The 19,149-nt window shown below is 36.7% G+C and overlaps 1 protein-coding gene across 3 annotated transcripts in view; it reads left to right on the top strand.

The window, feature by feature from the left end:
• Positions 1-19,149, top strand: part of cfap61 (cilia and flagella associated protein 61) — a 148,706-nt gene that overhangs the window by 124,815 nt on the left and 4,742 nt on the right. For all 3 annotated transcript variants that reach the window (XM_007255444.3, XM_007255445.4, XM_022684655.2), the window contains exons 18-23: positions 2,963-3,055; positions 4,909-5,077; positions 10,229-10,406; positions 16,305-16,597; positions 17,238-17,565; positions 18,370-18,455. In XM_007255444.3, the coding sequence (XP_007255506.3) occupies positions 2,963-3,055; positions 4,909-5,077; positions 10,229-10,406; positions 16,305-16,597; positions 17,238-17,565; positions 18,370-18,455 (1,147 nt within the window). The remainder of the gene's footprint in view (positions 1-2,962; positions 3,056-4,908; positions 5,078-10,228; positions 10,407-16,304; positions 16,598-17,237; positions 17,566-18,369; positions 18,456-19,149) is intronic.

Here is a 19,149-nt window from a genome sequence, read left to right as displayed (position 1 = left end):
GCAGTTTGATTGAATGGCACTGTAGCATAAATGCATGTATCTATGGTGAGAAAGAAAGATTTGGAAACACCCCACAGAAAAAAGTAATAAAATTCTCTGTGTGTGTTTTAGTGTGTGTGTGTGTGTGTGCCTGTGTGTGGAGGTTACTCCTGCGGCATTGGCAGGCTCAGTGGGCATGCAGCTGCCCGGGGCTGGCAGCTCTTGGGCCGTTGACTGGCCCTTTAATTAGCCGCTCCACTGTGCTCCTGTCAGGCTCCTCTGCTGCGATTCGTGTTTGCTGTCACTAATGAGTTGACTAATGAGGCAGTTAGTGTCCACTAAACTGATGGTGAGTCAGTGTAGTAAGCGAGGGGTGCGGCCGGACGGCAGCGGGACGCTCTTATCTCGTAAAACCCAAAGAGCTGACCCCCGCAGACCACCCTCCACCCCTCCTCTCCATCCGTCAGCAGGACAGGGTCAGGAGCAGTGGCAGTGGGGGACAGATAAAGATGCATTGGTCCCTCTGCTTGGCCTCTGAGTGCTGGTGGTCAAAACCCGGCCACAATGGAGGCCTGTGTGGCGCTGATAAGGGCAGAAAGCCGCGGGGTGGTAATGTGCTGAAGAGCGGAGAGATGGCTGCAATGCTTCACTCCTCCGCTCTCACAGCCAGGCCCAGATTAACATGGCAAAGCCACAAACCACAAGATGCTGCCTACTTTCTTTCAGTATGAAAACAGAAGCACAATACAACAATGTAAATGAGTCTTTCAGAACTGCACTCTTTTTACTCAGTTATCAGTTATTCCCACGACTTGGTGTTCACTAAACTAATGAGAAACCTGATTAAGATATGGTTATAATTAAAAGTAATGTAAGAAACAGAAGTATAGATCTGTCCCGAAAAAAAGAGCCTTTCAAAATAATACTCTATGCTATTTGTTCAACGGTATTCAGTTCTCTTGTTTGCATTTAAAATGTTGTCTGTTTTAAGCCATATTGTACATTGTAGCCTAAATTACATTACATTTATCATTAAAAAAAACATTATATAAAGCAGTCATTTTTCAATTTGTTAATTTATTAAATTGTGTGATAGAAAATCAGGCAAAAAGACTAATCCTCAGATCAGTTATACTGAAAGTTAAGAAAGTTTTCCTTCCCTCACATGTACAGTTGCTGTTTTGGAGAAATTAGCTTTTTTATCTGATAGTCATGTGATATTACTGTTTTTGAGGTTTGAAAGAATGAGTATTTAGGTGCTCCTTGAACAACAATAGTCAGTATGTGATGCCTGTACAGTGCCTTTTCCTGGCTTTACTGTAAAGTTGTGGGAATATGAGTGAGGGTTGAAGCATAGAAATGAATACAGACCTGTCAGATTTATCCCTTTAATCCTTTATCACTTAATTTAGCTCATTCCAAGGACAGCAGTAAGCTGTTTATGATTTCAGTACACAACCATGGCAAAACCTTTATAATACAGTACATATCAGGATACAGGGCTTACAATTCAGTATATTTCAAAATATGGTAATACTGTAAGCGAGGTGATATATTGTGATTGTTTAAATGAAATTTTAGGAAGACTGTCATAGTATCACATCATATTTATACAATATGAGTAAAAGAGAAGATTATTTTTTTATGCAGTCATAACAACACAAAATAAACCACTGTCTGACACCATTAATAATTATAATAACATAAATTAATAATAAAAATCTTTCATTTTTAAAAACTGATACAGTATTGCAGAACAAAATGTTGTAATACTTTAATATATTGATATTATCTTTGATTTACGGAAACTCTTATTCATTTTATTACTTTTTTTAAAGCATATAGAAGCCAGCCACTACAGTTTCAGTGAGCCTGTGTAAAATCTAAAGAGTCTATGTGCTTAAAATCACATTTAAATTTGCTATTAACACACTTCAAAGCATCCCACTGAACAGACTTATTGATGGCATTGTCCTCAGTGACATGTGTGCCAGTGCATCTACAGGTACATTGCCAGATGCTAAAACTGTACGCTTTGATGATCGTTGCCCCAATCCATCAAATAGCACCAATGCTGCTGGTGCCCTGTCTGTCTTAATCACTTAGAGAGCCATAATCCAGAGCAGTGTGTGTGTGTGTCCACCCCTTTTTGCCTCCGATCGATGCAGACGATACCCAGCGCTTCTCCCTCACTCCACACACTTCAGCTTTATACGCTCAGATAATGTCTTTCTCGCATACAGAGCAGATTCATTTACATGACAAGGGACCTTTTTACACTCCTGAGGGTAAACGCAGACCCAGGGGAGGGTCGAGGCGGGGGATGAAGCTTGGAGGTGGGGAGGGCGACTACACCCAGTAGAGGCTAGGAAAAAAAAAAAAAAAGACAAAACAAAGAAAGGGCTTTTCCTATGATGCTTGAAGAAGAAAGGCCTTTTAATGTATGCCAATGCAGAGAGAGGGGAAATAGAGGGATGTCAGCGTCGGACTGCATCTGCCCCTCCAGCGCTCGCAGAATAACCCTGCATGGCCCGCGGCCTTTTGTTCCGCCTCTAATGGCGTGCGGTTATACTCACTGTCGTCCCGCTCTCTCGTGTCCCTGCTTTCAGTGGCATTCCATTCTTCACAGCAGAAAGAAAAATAGGGAACACACACACAAAGCCTTCATTACTGGAAATGGGCAAAATCCACTTTACAAATGAATCTTCATTTAGGAGGTATCTTTATGAAGGCATTATGATTAACAAAGCTCACCGCAGCTTCAGTTTTTTTCTTCTTGCCAGATAGGATTTTTTATAGGAATCTGTAAGAGAGCACTGAGCTCTTGAGATCTGTACTGACCATGAAACGCTAAAATGCCTTCAAGCCCAAGAGAGAACACTTCTGTTAAAGCAACAACAACAACAAAATAGAACCTGAAGTATTATAATGGAATGTTCTTCTAAGAATAATATAATGTCCTTACACTGTTTCCTCTCTATAGCCCCCATCTTCAGTTCAACAACCTGACTCTCATCTCCACTCATGGTCTCCCAGACTGCCAGGGAACTGACAGCACAACCTTTCTGACTACAAGGTGGGCTTTTGCTACTCATTATGGAACTCAAATTTGATTTGCCTCATAAAGCATGTCTTGACTAACTGTGATGGAATGACTAATTTTACTAAAACATCTTAAAAAGTGTATTTTTCAGTGTAAGAATGTTAACCCTGTTAACTCCACTACACTACTCAGTTATTATATAACCTTATTTTTTTAGTTAGATTTGTTTTTTATTAGTTGGAGACTAGAAAAACTTTCTTCTCCTAATTTGTTTTAAAGTGAGATGAACGAATGACTGTCATTGAGTGACTCAGAATGGCAGTGGGTCATCTTTTCTGATGTCCCGCTTTGTCTTGGTGGAGATGACCAATGAATCTATATGTGCTGGCACTGCGGTCAGCACTGAACTGCATGTCCAGGAGGTCTGGTCACATGGTCTTAGGGACAACTTCATTCGATGGTTTTTCCACTCAGCCTCCTTTAAAGATGCAATTTGATATTTGACGAGGTGCTGCAACAAGTCTCTCTACCTTAGTCTGAGTTCACAGTGCAGTAAGACATTCCAACAGTACAATGCTGGTCCACATACTGCTGCCATCTGAAGAGCTAGCCTTAAAGACACAAATACTATGCCATGGACCCACACTGAAAATGTGTGGGGTAGTATTGAACACACTACTGACACTTTTCTCCCCTAATGTAAAATTTGCAGGGATATTTTCGCTGTATGGGATGGAGTATTGCAAGAAATCATTAGGAACCTCTACAACTATGCGTTACATAGGCATTACACGCTACTTCTGAATGTGTAGCTCAATAAATATGACAAAGATTTGCTATTCTGAATAGAATAGCAATCTGATACTTCCTTCTGTGTGCAACTATTTTTGCATTTTTTTATTTTAGGATGAGTGTATTTTGGGGGGCTTCTTGCTTATGCAGAGTATCTAGGTTGTTACCATTAATTCTGGGAAGAAGAATATTAATGGCTTGCTTGTATGATGTTTTGTGTTATGCATTCTTTAGTATTGAAGAGTAGTGTAGTAAAAAACATACAAAAATATAAAATCATACTCATTAGACTTGATAAGGCTGAAGGATACAATACTGTCCATCAGAATATTATATAATAACAAAAAAAAAACACATTACATTATAGTGTTAGTATGTTTGTTTTGTCCTAAGGCTTATTATTTCACTTAAACACTGAAGAACAAACACTGAAAAATAATAAGCATGAACTCGGAAATTTGGATACCTAGATAATTCTGTAAATATTAAGAGTGATTTTCACTCATGGAGATTCAGATTAGCCATGATGGAGGTATGATTCTGAGGTATAATGCTATGAAGTGTATCATTCACTCTGTAACATAAAAAGAAAGAATTTATTGACATATTTCTCTATGAACAGCACTCAGTTATTAAGAGGAAGAAGGTAGAAAAGAAATAATGAAAATTCGTAAGATTTTCTTTTTCTATATTTTTAAAAGAAGTAAACTAAAGAAGAATCAGTTCATTAGTGTTGTAATTTTAAAGGAAACTCTTGACCTTGCCAATGCAACAACAGAAGCTACAGAAACCCAACCTTATTCTAGAGAACAGACCTTGCTAGCAGGACTGTATGTTACGTTATTAAATTACAAATCCCAACAATGAGCTTGCTGTTCAGCCTTAAATGCTAAGCTTCCTTACACAATGTTTCCGTATGTGCTGTTTTTCCAGGGTTTCAGGTTATAGAGGTCTCAAGGTGCTTCACCTTTATCTGTGTGGCTGTAGATTTTCAGTCCTGGTGTTTGTGTGGGGTGTGTCTCCTTCAGTGTGTGTGTGTGTGTGTGTGTGTGAGAGAGAGTGACGCTCAGGTATCTGTGTGTGTTTCTCCTCAGTCACTGCTACAGTGAGCGGGATTATGCTTTGCTCTCTCTGAGCTCCTGGGTCAGCGTGGTCACTGGCAAGATGACGGCCATTGACCGAACTGCCAAACATGTGCAGGTCAGCGAGGGCAGGGTCGTTCCATATGACCATCTTGTTCTGTGTACTGGACAACAATACCAGGTGAGCGACACAGAGATTACAGCATAATAACAAGGGATTAGAGGAAAGATCCATAAAAGCTTTGTGAAAAAGAAAAAAAAAACATAAGCACAAATCACATAAGATCACTGAGTCCCTAAGAATGTTCTTAATTTCAAATGTTAAAAAGAATGTTTGGTAACACTTTACAATAATTAATTAATAATTAATTAACAATCAAACAGTAAATATTGGCAAATATTATTTGACATTAGTTAAGACATCACAATTCACAATTATTTTACGAATGTCTTAATCCATTATTATTTTTATTATAGTATTCCTAAGCATTCAAATTTAGTCATGTTTAATTATGCCTTAATTACTGTTAATTTATAATTTATTAAGACATTACTCAACCATTTAATAGGGTTAATTACTGTTGTTTGTTTTGTTATCTGTGACTCTTTTTGCACAGTGTTTTAAATGATTTAAATGTTAAGCCTAGATTCATAAAATTCATAGACTGTCTAGAATGATAAATTCCAGATTGATGAATTCCTCTTAACTTCATCATTACAAAGCTTTGTTAACAGATTTTCTGTGTTTTATGTTGCTTTGTTGTTTTCTATACTGTGGTAAGTTATTTTATGTTAAGTGCCTTCATTAACCCTTAAAACCCCATTGATGCAAATTCCGTACAAATCGAGCATTGTATATACACCTTAATTACTCAGAAATGCGTCAATGCCCCAATGTGATTCATACATTGTGACAAACAGGGAACCCTATTGTTTCTAGAAATAGCACTGACCTCACGCTGAATTGAAGTGTGAAAAATCTAGAGGTGGGCATATCAAGAAACAAAAATCAGACTGGTGCTGCTCATGTATTCTGTCACAGTAATAAGACATGTAATGAACTATCATCAAAATTCTTATATTTTCAATGAATATACACTCTAATCTAACTATTACTGAAGAAAAACTCTTGTGTGAATCGATTTGAGTCTGTACATTCAAAAAAAAGTGTAAAATTTTGATCAAAACATGATCCATTCCATGAAGATTCACAAATTCTGGGAGCATTTACATCTTAAATTATGACATTTTTGAGCAGCTCAGTTTCTTCTCGTATAAGGAAAAATAATAGCATGTGGCTGACTCCTAACATAACTGTGTTCTAACAAGTGAAGGGGGAACTGAGAAAAACAGAGAAAAAAAACACACCAAAATAGGATGGGGTTCAAAGGGTTACTAAAGAAATTCACGTCTAAATAAAGAACTTTTTATTTTATTGATGTAAATACATTTAGTAGTTCATCTACTCATTTAATGTTTTTTTCTATATTTTTATAATGTTCTACATGTAGATTAATATTGAAGACGTCAAAACTATGATGGGGTGCAACAAAATATTAAACAACCACAAATATCTTTCATACTTTAGATTCTTTTAGGTAGCAGCTTTTGCTTTGATGCCAGCTTTGCCGTTTTTGAACATTATTGTCTCAGTCAGCTTCATGTTTTAGAACCTGGAATGGTTCTCCAACTGTCTTAAAGGAGTTCCTGGAGGTGCTGAGCCTTTGTTAACTGTTCTTTCTTCACTCTGCGCTGTAAACCACTCATCCCAAACCACCTGGATTGCTATCAGGTGTTTGTGAAAGCCAAGCACTTTTTTTGTCCACTACCTAACTGCATATGTGTTCATTTATAGTTTAAGTATTTAATATTAATCTACAATGAAGTAAATAATACAAATAAAGAAAAAATCTTAATGAGAATTTGTTTGCAAACGTTTGACTTGGTACTGTATATTGGATACTGACATATGGTTATTCTTTGGACAGGGCCCATTTGTGCTGCTTTGCATTTGATCTCAACATTATTTAGTAATGATATTACTGAAGACAATTACATCATGGTACAGAGTATAGAGTTTACCAGAAAGTGTCAGACTTTCCTTAATGAATATCATTGGATAGAGTCAAGTATAAATGGAGGTTCATTCTGAAGGGATGCTTTTACTCTGCAGGGGCTCGGTATATTTGGTTGAATAACAAAAATATAAAAGTTCTATGGTTAGTTACATATGGTTTATTCATTCAATTCACCACTCCACACTCTTCACTGCATTAGTTTACAGTAGTTAAATGAACTGACTGGAGAAATATAGAATGAGAGAATTGGTAAAAGTCAAACAATACTGTACAACGGCTGTCATGCTCAATAGTGCACTGTTTGTGCACAGTGTGATTTTAAACACAGTTGTCATTCAGGTGAATAATAATGTTGACTTCATTTGTAATCAGGATTTCACCGCTTCTAGCTACATTGTTTGGTAGTTTACACTTAAAAGTGAGTATTTTTCTTCAGTTTCCTTTTAAAGCGGGGGGTCAGCAAGCACTTTGCAGGGAGCACCTGATCATTTACTGTAGTTGTTGGCTGTTGAAAATGATTACCCCCCTTACCTGTGTGCGTGTTTACCTACTCTCCATGAGTGCACATTCTTAGTTATTTAGCCAGCCATTTATTTCAACAGTTGTTATTTCTCTTTCAGCAGTCAGATGTTGATATATACTTATCATCAAAAAATAGTAGCAGAAAGAATCAACAGATACAGGTAAAGGTACAAAACTTTGTGAACTTTGTGCAAGACTGTCATGGAGTGACTTGGCAGATGACAGCAGACCATCTTCAGGGTTGAATCCCACTTTTGTCCTGGTGGAGGTGACCAACAAATCTGTGTGTGGAGGCACTATGTTCAGCACCAAGATTTGTTTGTTGTCACATGAAACATATCCACACATCCAGAAGGCCCAAAGGTGTCACAGTGTGGGGTGCAATTTTGTATGATGTCAGATCACCATTGGTCTTTAATACAGACACACTGGCAACGCTATATTACAATAATAAGGTACTACAAGCAGTGGACAGGACAGGACAATGATATTCCACATACTGCAGCCTTCTCAAGAGCTTACCTTGAAGATAAAGACATAGCCAGCTGCATTACCAGTACTATTCCCAAATAAAACATGTAGGATGCTATTAGACACACTATCAAATCTCCATTTCTACCACACAATCTGCAGGAACTGCATGAATATTCAAGTTGCATCCCTACAGCTACAGGAATATCTGGCATGTTACGTTACATGTGCGTACATGTGACCAAGAGCTGCCCATATACAGCTCTGGAAAAGCACTTACGTTTCTGAATCAGTTTCTCTGATTTTGCTATGTATGAACATTGTTGTTTTATTCTATAAACTACAGACAACATTTCTCCAAATAATTCCAGAAAAAAAATATTGTCATTTAGAGCATTTATTTGCAGAATATAAGAAATGTCCAAAATAACGAAAAAGATGCAGAGCTTTCAGACCTCAAATAATACAAAGAAAACTGGAATAGTACACATATTTGATATACTAGTTTACTTACTTCAACAATAATCAACATGGATCGAGATTATTAATGATGAGGCTGACTCACATTATGGTAAACAGTAATTGACCTTTGATAGTCCAAAAATCTAAATTATGGCCTTAAACTACAGATGCATGTTTTAGTTTTGCATTTGCAATTTTTTTGTAGTTCATTTAAGTTCAGAAATCAATATTTGGTGGAAAAGCCCTGGTTTTGAATCACAGTTTTCATGCATCTTGGCATGTTCTCCTCCACCAGTCTTACACACTGCTTTTGGATAACGTTATGCCACTCCTGTTACAAAAATTCAAGCAGTTCAGCTTGGCTTCAATTTGGTAAAATCAAAGAAACTCATCATTTTAAGTGGTCTCTTATTTTTTTCCAGAGCTGTAAGACTATTAATATAGTTAATATTTATAATATGTGGAGATGTGCGCAGGTGCAGTAGCCATAGCAAACCGAAGAATCACATTTTTTGTGAATTTTGAAGCTCAACGCTTGAAGGTTTATATAAGGTTTTGTCAGATTTTCTCAGTGATGTTAAATATGTTGTTGAAATGGTAATTTGACCTTTAGTTTACAGTATTTTGGTCTTTCATCATTTAAACACATAGGAGGCTGCTCTCACATGAGGGGATAAAAGTGCCAAGCCACATTACCAAGATTGATGCTGAGATCACATTACAGGCTTGCCTGTAAAAACTTAGATAGTTCTAAAAAGTTGTTCTTCATTTTAAAGTGGCAGTGCAACCTTTATGGTGCATTATATGAAACCTTAATTATCAGTAACATTTTTACACTAACTCAAAGAACACTTTTAACCAGCAAAAAACATCTAAGCATTCGAAAGATTGTCAGGAAATACCCAGGCAGGGTGGCGAGGAAAGCGGACACAAGTGCAGGTAGGGTGAAAATAAATAATAATTTAATAAATAAATAACAAGAAAACAAGGAACAAGTAACATGAAACAAAGATACACAAATAACCAATAACAAACTAAAGAACATAAACTAAACCAACTAGAGATAATAATGAGAAAATAAACAGGGAATATATATATACAAGAAGATAAACGTGAAACAAGGGACTAAGGCTAAGAAAACAAGGTAAACACTGAGCGAAGCTATTAAACACAGAGAGAGACAAAATGACATGGGAAGGTGCAAAGACCGACGGAGACAAAGTGGCAGAGGAGGGCTATTTAAAGAAACAGGAAACACACTATAATTAGAAACACCTGGGGAAGGGGCGGAGCTACAAATGAGACACAGGTGGAAAAGTACTGAGACGGGAGACACAGGGGAGCACAGGTCACGTGGGGAAGACACACAGAGACACGAGACGAGGCCAAGACGTGACAAAGATACTATGTTGATATAGTTCTATACAGAAATTTTGCCTTATGTAAAGAACCATTGAAGAGCCATTTTAAGAATGTAGAAGTCTCTGAATCACCACAACCAAGAAGAGTCTATATAATTATCATCCATATGCCTTGACAGATGTCAGGTCAAACTTATCTGTATTTTGTGCTCAAAGAATTCTAGGTGCAGATTACATTTTGAACATTGTCATTAGATTTTTATTTTTTTTTCAGCATCTATATTTTGCTCTGGTTTTCAAGCTTACACCTTCATATCCACTTCAACTGTACAAGCATAAAAGCACAGCATGGTGTTGTGTTGGTTTTACAGCATGTGTCATCTTTCAGAATCCAGTCCCATTGTGTTTCTATTTGTGTCTGTGCATTTACTTGATCAGATACCCTGCCCTACTGGAATAGACATCAGTAAATGGAGCTCGACCAGCCAGGAGCCAGATAAGCCCAGATGCAGAAAATACACCGACCATGTTCCTTCCAACTTCTTCACTCTGAATGACCAGCACGACTGCACACAGGCCTACAACTGGCTGCTGGAGAACTTTATTGAGCAGGATGGTAAGTGTGTGTGCACTGATTAAACTGATTCTGCACTGATAAAACTGATTGTGTACTAATAAAACTGATTGTGCACTGATATAGTATATATATAATAGTTTTAGTTACATTTTAGTTTATTGGATAATATTAGTTTTAGTCAAGTTTTAATCGATGAAAACAAATAAATTTTGGCCTTATAAAAAGCATGTATTACATATGTTTTACTTTTTTCTATTTTATATTTGCTGTTATTTTGAGATTATTTACTACTAATGTTTATTAAAATAATAGCCTTTAAGTTTTGTTGCATTTAAATTATGCTAACATTTAAATGTTTTAAAGCAAGTGACTTGTAATGGAGATGGTTTCTGAAATGATTCACTTCTACTGCAGTACAGATTTATACTAACATTACTGGCTTTCAGTAGACTAGACTCACATTACATATCAAGTGTATTTAAAGCTCATCCAGTTCAGTAACAGCAATGTTTAACTCCGTTCAAATACAGCTACACAGATTATATAATCTTCTGTATTTAGTAAAAAGTATTTAGTATTTAGTGTGGCGAGTGGTACTTGGCTGAGCATGCAGTTCAGTGCACTGCCTGATTGCGTGCTGCACCTGTTCACAGTGCTACTTGAACGGGAAATAGAAAATAAGGCTTATCGAATCCTATCGTCCGGCTTATCATATTTATCGCGATATATAATTTCCTTGATAACTATCGATATCGTTTTATCGCCAGCACTCTTGTGCACTAATAAAACTGATTGTGAACTGATAAAACTGATTGTGTTGACTTTACTTGATGCATATGTGTACATGTTAAAAAACAACAACATAAATTTAAATAAAAACAGAATGCAATGATTTTCAAATCTAATAGACCCATATTTTATTATCGTTAGAACACAAAACAGACATTTTACCAAATCAGAAAGCAGGGCAGCTATCAGTGTATAGTTGTTTTACAATATACGTTCCCATCCATACAACAAGACTTTGAATCTTTTAGCATAACAATGTTAAATCACACACTGCTCCCTAACAACACAGAACTGGCTTGCCTCTAGTCCAGATCTTTCACCAACAAAAAAACATTTTGCACATCATAAAATGAAAAGCCTGCCTATAAAAGACTCAGCACTGTTGAGCAGGTAGAATCCTACATCAGACAAGAATGCGAAACATTCTTATAATTTAAAGACTGCTGTTAAAGAAGAAGGGATGCTGCAAAATGGTAGACATGGCACTGTCACTGCTGCAATGCTGGCATCAAGTTCAAAATGGGTTAGTAAAATATATCAGCGTTTAATATGTGTTCTATATTCTATTGTGAGTAAAATATGGGTATATGGCATCTACAGATCATTTAATTCTGTTTTTAGTTATATATATATTTTTTTTACACAGCATCCCATTTTTTTCTATCTGGAATAGTACACATATTTAATATACTAATTTACTTACTTTAACAATAATCAACACAGATCAAGACTAATAATGATGATGCAGACTCACATTATGGTAAAGAGTAATTGACCTTTGATTGTCCAAAAATCTAAATTATGGCTTTGAACTACAGATGCATGTTTTAGTTTTGCATTTGCATTTTTTTTGTAGTTCATTTAAACAAAATTATATTTTTTAAAGACTGCCTTGTTTCATTTTTGACATCAAAACATATAAATACTCAAACCTGTAGATGCTGAAAGTAAATTACTTGTAAATGTAATTCATTACACAACTAGCTAACTAATTGATTTAATTAATTGTGTAATTACATAATTACATTTAAATAGTGCAGCACAATGGCAGTAATAACTCTGGCCTTCCAAGGGTTAAACAGCTGCTATTAGGCATTGTGCTGTAAAACCTGGTCCAGGATCGGTGTAAAATGAGCAACTTTTACACACAGCTAATCTGTTTTAGCGAGGCTCCATTACTCCCAGCCCACTCCAACTGCCAGGCCATAATGAGGAGCTAATTAGTCAGAGTGAAATCTTTCATCTGTCATACACAGGTCGGCCTCTTCCATCTATTTACAGGATGATATTAATATCAGGAGGGCTTTAAAATGAATCTCGCTCTGTGAAGGCAGAGAGGGGCGAGCCAGTGATCCGTGTCTGATTAAGCCTATTATATTTACTAATTACAGGCTCCTTTAATAATCCGGGAAGTAGCGCAATTATCAGTGAATGCAAATTATGCCGTCCAAATGTAGAGGATATCAATTTGGCAGGATGGAAATTTGCATTTTCTGTCGTCCAGAGACGTGTCTTGGACGCCGCCTCTGAATAAGCAGGTTCTGTCGATATTTTAACATTTTTTATTTTATTTGTTTCAGTGTGAAACACTGGCATATTAGAATGACTGTAATTAAAAATTGAATTTCTCGAAATGAGAAATGCACCAATAAAATTACGAGCAACACATACTCAAAGTGCTTTTATATGAATCCTATATAGAGATGCTCCTTTATTCAGTTCTGACAGCAGTATATTCAAATCCTGTTTAAATCATCATATTTATGATATGAGTGCACATGTAATGACACCATTACAAGTGGGGAGTTTTGGTAGGTGTTTATAGTTGATGTACATGCACTGCATGCACGGAGTCTGCATGCACTCCCGCTTGTTAAACACACACACACACACACAGACACGCAGCAGTGCACAAACCCAACATTTACATCAACAATACTAAATAACATTGATGTTATCCTTTATAGGGTGAACGCACAGGTCAGTTTCCTCTGCTAGGATGCGCAGAAGCGTTGTCCCAGTAAAATAGCAATCCATCAAAATCAGAGTGTACCTGACTTTGAAAGGGAATTACAAGTGACATGCTGATTTATTTCATGTTACACACAAAACACACCCATGATTAATTAAGAGAATTAGTATCTGCCTTTTGTTTGTTTTGAGCTGCACAAGTAATACCGTTGTTTTCCCACTGACACGCCCAAAATCAAGCTGCACGGTAATTTAACATAATTGGCAGCTCACCTACAGATCTCTAAAATAGAGCCCAAGGTTTTTCTTTGGAATAGGAAAGTATGCCATGTCATCCTTCTAACAGAATAAAATCATGCTCTGCTCTTTATTTTGTTGTAGTTCTACAGAAGAAGTAAATATCCTCTCTCTGAAAATACAAAATGACAGAAAAGGTTGTTCTTCTTAGAGCATCACTGCACTTTGCAACCAGAGCTTGAATCCAGCAACATTAAGATAAAATAGTTATACTGAATGAGTGAGTGGTGGAACTGTTTTGTGTTCAGCACCATGGACAGTGGCTGAAGTTCCTGTAAGCATGCAGCTTTAACACATTCTATAAGATTGGCACCATTTTCTAAATTACCCCAAATATAGCCAAATATCAATCTGCCAAGAATGTAGTTAGTAGTTGCTAGTTCGCACTGTGACATTAGTATACACTAATTTAGGAGCAGACTGTGGGACATGGTTTAGGCTGGATTTCAGGTGGATTTAGCTCAATAATAGGAATAGGAAACGAGTTGCCTCTCTCTGATAAGTGGAGTCAATAAGAAGAGACTGAGGAGACAGTGTTGAAGGGGTGCAAAGACTTGTTATTGACGTAGAAAAGATAGAGATGGTATTTATATAATGCTAGATTGGAAGGAGGGGCTTGAGGACATCACTATAAATATCTAACCTACATTCTAACAAAAAACTACCTTGACAAGTTATGATGGAAAATATAGTACTGAAGTACTTGATCACTTGATTCTCTCAGTGATGAGGAGAACCCGGTGACAGTGCAGAGCATCTACCGCTCTGGCTTTAGTGATAATGTGGGTCTGGAATTGGTAACAATGCAGTACGTAAAAATATATAAGAATAAAAGTATTAAACTCTTGGAAAATATGTAGAGAGGTAAAAGTGGAAATAGCAGAAAAATTACAGCATTTCTGTACTAGAGTACAGTACTGGAGTAGTTCTACTCTGTTTTTCTGTGCATATTGGCTTATTGACTCACTTGACTGTTGAAATCTGGCTAATATTCATGTAGAATTCTGTAATATCACATTATATAATCACAGAACAACTAAATATTGCACTATGTCAGTTTTTACCCCAATAACATACCGCCCTGCTTAGACCCATATAAGGCTTACAATGAGTAATACAATTTTAAATTAAAATCTACAGTTCATCTGACTGGTAACCTGTGAACAGAGGCAGGTATAGAATAAATGTATTTTACCTAGTTCCTGTCATGAGCTTACAGCTGCAGTTTTTGCACCATCTGCAAGTATTAGAAGCACAGCTGATGCACATCCGCAGTGCGATGCATTTGCAGGAAAACTGTAAACTTAATCGTTGCCATTTAATCTCTATGCGCATACAGCATAGCAATGTAATTTAATCTGTCGAGCTGTATTTTAGCTTTGAATTTTTATATTAGTTGTTTCTCATGCGCAGCTCATTGAAACAGGCAAATAAATCAAGCTGTATTTACTCAAAAGAAAAACATTCATCATTTCACTCATTTTTTGATCCAGAGCAGAACACTGTTTGAAAGCACTTGCGTGACTGTGCATCCAGTGTGTTTTGTGCTGGCTTCAGTGTAGAGCATAATTAGCAGTGGTTGTTGAGAGTAGCGGTGGGTTTCCTAATCAGAGAGCCCATTTACAAAAGACCCCTCATTTAGATCTACCTATTTCCATCACCATTAACATCATCATTGTGCTGAAGGAGTTTTCGCCCCTGCGTCTGCAGCTTGACTGTAGAAGTGGGAGAGTCACCTGATGCCTCCGGCATTCTTTCCTTCTTCTACAAGGTAGAAAGTGAGGCCTGTATTCCCACACATGCTAGAGCTGCACAATACTGAAGGAATAACATAATTCCTTCTTTAACTCTTCTCTAACTTTCTGACTGACACCGCCAGTCCTGACAAAGCAGATGCTCATTTTAGTCCAATCTTTCAGCAACTAGTGGATTTTTTAGCATTTTAGCAGCTGCTGTTCCCGACTGAGAACTGGTAATTTGACGGGTCAGTCAGTGTTAGATCACGTCTTTTCACTGTACAGTGGTCGTCATGATGACTGAACATGATACACAATTTTAGTGGAAGAGTGGATGAAAGTTCAGGTTTGTTCTGTTTTTTTATTTTTATAAGTTTATTGCTCAAGATTTATAATCAAAATTTTATGAAAAACAAGGAGAACAATCCAGCTGTGTGAAGTAAAGTAAAATAAACTGTGGAAGAGATGACAAAGAACACAATGAAAATATAACAGAATGCAGACTGTTAGATTTGATGGTTTTCTATAATGTTGTTTATTTGTAAAATGATGATTTAAGTTATAACATTAAATGGTATTTTTAGATTTGTTTTGACAACATTAGGTTAGTCAATTATGAGCTTTTTGAAATATGCATATTACTGTTACACTAATCAAGATATTTATCTACTATATCTTCATTCTTCAAGCAACTTAAAATATATTTGTTTTAATTTTTCATTGACTTGTAATAAGGAGAATAGCATCTATGTCATTTCCACTCCTGCACTGTGTAACTTTGGTGAAGTGAGCAGGACAACAAACTGATTTGTTTGTTTGTAAAGTCCTGTAATGTTATTCTATCACACCAGTCCACATGCTTCTTTAATTTTCCGTGCCAGTTCTGAATCTTCCTGCTTGTCTAGATTTCCATGTGCAAAAACCATGTTGTTTAATGATGGCTTTAGAAATTCTGACTGAAACTTTCTTTAAAATAGCTTTAAATTCACATAATAAAAACTGTTATCTAATATGAGAAAATGATAAAATACAAATTAATTTAGATTTTTTTTTTTTGACATTCAAATGACTACAAATAAAGAATAACACTTTTCTGTGCTAATCACTATGCTGCTCCAACCCTTCTACAATTCTCTTTTCCCAGGTAACGCAGTGGTATATGGAGACTCCATTGATATGTACAGCTGTGTGGAGACACTGTTGTGTTTGGGTGTGAGAGGTTCCAGGATCCACGTGGTTCATACGCCAGCAGATAAACCACAAAGCAGCTTCAAGAACTCTGCCGTGGACCAGGCGGTCCGGAGTGCTCTGCAGAAGAAAGAAGTGCATGTACATCACGGCTGTTTGTTGGCTCAGTTGAATGATGGACAGCACCCTGAGCCACTCACAGCAGTGTCCTTTACCACTGACGGACCACCCCTCAGACTGGAGTGTGCGGTGAGTAAAAATCATGGAAGCTTTTGTATAAATAAAAAAGTCTCAAAAGGGAAGTGTAAATGTTGACAGCAGAAAGCCATTATAAATAACTACACATGAACATAACACATAATACATTTTAGATACATTCAGCTTCACATGTGTATGTTCTAATTTATGAGCGAACAAGCACACTAGCATTACATTACCTCATACAGTGTTTATATTAATCTATCTGGATATGAATCAGCTACGTTTGTTGGATTTGGGTGTGTTTTTGATATTGCATAAAATAACCAATCAGCGTGTCACTTGATATTCCCTTTAAGAGCCAGGTGTGCTCTGACTTTGGCAGATTAATATTTTAATAGCGCAGCGCTTCTGAGCCTCTCAGCAGAGGAAACTGACCTGTGAATTCACGCTGTGAAGGTGTGTGAGCAGTTCACTTATGGGAACAGCAATGTTATTTTATTTAGTACTCTGTTTATTGTTGATGTAAAAGTTGAGTTTGTGCACTGCCGCATGTCCTTGTGTGTGTATGTGTTTAACGAGTGGGGTTGTATGAATGCTGAGCACACGATGCACCTCTTTTTTTCCAGTTGTGATTCTTCTCAATGATTCTTTACACCTATTAAGCGCTAATCGTTATTTATCCTCTCAGGTCTTCTTTAACTTCTCCTGTAAAGGTGTAGACTTTGACGCCTTCAAGGCCATCAATGATGCCTGTTTGGTGTTTGATGGCCGTCTGGTTATTGACACAGCTTTCCACACAAATGACTGCGCCATTCGAGCCGCTGGACCCTTAACCAAGTACTCCCGCCGTTACTATGCTGACCAGTGGAGTCACACTGACTTCAACTCAAAGGAGGTGGGTCAGGAGCTAGTGTCTGTACTGCTACCCTTTTTTGACCCCACGCTGGAGACTCCCAACAACCCTGCGCCTGCTGAAGACAGACTCATACCCATCCACACTCAACCCAAGATTCGAGGTAAACAGGTTTAACTGTGCTTTACCATGTTAAAGTTACAGTTACTCTGTTAACATAACACATTCAGAATAACAGAAAACACACAAACAGTGCTGTGAGAAACCACTGGAAGTAGGCAGCCACCGAATACAAAAAAAATGGATTTCAGAAATATGTTTTTGCTGCTGTAAAACTCTATATAAGTATATAAGTATATCAATAATAGACATAAAATCAGTAGTCAGGACATGCTGTTTGCAAGTTAAGTACTTTTATGTAGGTTACAGGAACACAGCGTTTATGACACTTTTGCGTTTATGACAGATTATTCAGTTCTAACAGAAGCTCATTTCTTATAACAGCTTAACACATTTCTTAAATGGCCTAAGACTTTTGTACAGTACTGTACTTCTGCTTGTTGATTTAAAAATTGATAATAAAATAAATACAGTCACAGTGAAGGCAATATTTTATAGGTCATTGATATGTAAAATTACATTAATTCACACACATAGCAATTAGGAGCCGATAAGTATTAGAAACCACTTGTATTTGTCCTGCAACCATAGACCTAGTTACTTTTAGCTAATATAAGAGGTTGGTTGAAAAAGCAAATATGCCTAATTCATCGCAATGGAGCTACAAACTTGATGTATTAATTCTGCTTCATTTCAAAATTACCTGTGCAGAGTTTGAAAGAACACCTGTGCTAATAAATTGCATTATGTCCAGTACTAATGTATCTATCTATGCATATTGTGAATGCTGAGGGAAATAATAAAATTTATGCTGTTTCATTCTTTGTGGGGTTGTTTTCATACACAGGTGGAAGGTTGCCAGGTGGTTACAGTTATCTTCATGTTGCAAAACCCTCAATCTACACCAACACAGCTCCTTCAGCAGATAGATCAGTAAGTTTTTGGGTTTGAAATTAACTGCTACAAAACCTAAATTCATTTAAAAGTTTGACATACATTCTCATTAATATATCTTCTTTATTTGTATTATTCACTACATTGTAGATTAATATTAAAAACTTGAAAAGAAACACATATACAATTAGGTAGTAGACAAAAAAGTATTTGGCCTTCACAAACGCCTGATAAAAAAAAACCCAACCCAGGTGGTTTGGGGCGATTTGGACCGTAGAGTGAAGGAAAAGCAGTTATGAAGCTCAGAACCTCTAGAACTATTTTAATACAGCTGGAGAACTATTGTAGGTTGTACCTTATGAAACAACTGAGAGAATGATGCCAACAGTGGGCAAAGATGGCATCAAAGCAAAAAAGTCCTACTTTGAAGAATCTAAAGTGTAAAACATATTTTGGCTTGTTTAATGTTTTTTGTTTACTTTATAATTGCATATAATTTTGTTCCTTCATAGTTTTGATGTCTTCAGTATTGAACTACACATAGAACATAAAAAAAAAATCATGAAAAAAACAGTGAGGGGCGTGTCCAAACTTTTTACTGGTACTGTATATCATATTGTTTTAATTTGCAATACATTGTCAATACTTGCTTATCTATATATATATTTTTAACACAGGCAATCCCTACTTTAATAGGATAAACCTGCCATTGTCATAATCAGGCAGAACTCAA

The sequence above is a fragment of the Astyanax mexicanus genome, chromosome 1 (genome assembly GCF_023375975.1).
Source record: "Astyanax mexicanus isolate ESR-SI-001 chromosome 1, AstMex3_surface, whole genome shotgun sequence".
In the NCBI taxonomy this organism is placed as follows: domain Eukaryota; kingdom Metazoa; phylum Chordata; class Actinopteri; order Characiformes; family Acestrorhamphidae; genus Astyanax; species Astyanax mexicanus.
Note: the sequence above shows the minus strand (reverse complement) of the source record. Positions and strands in the feature narration are given on the sequence as shown.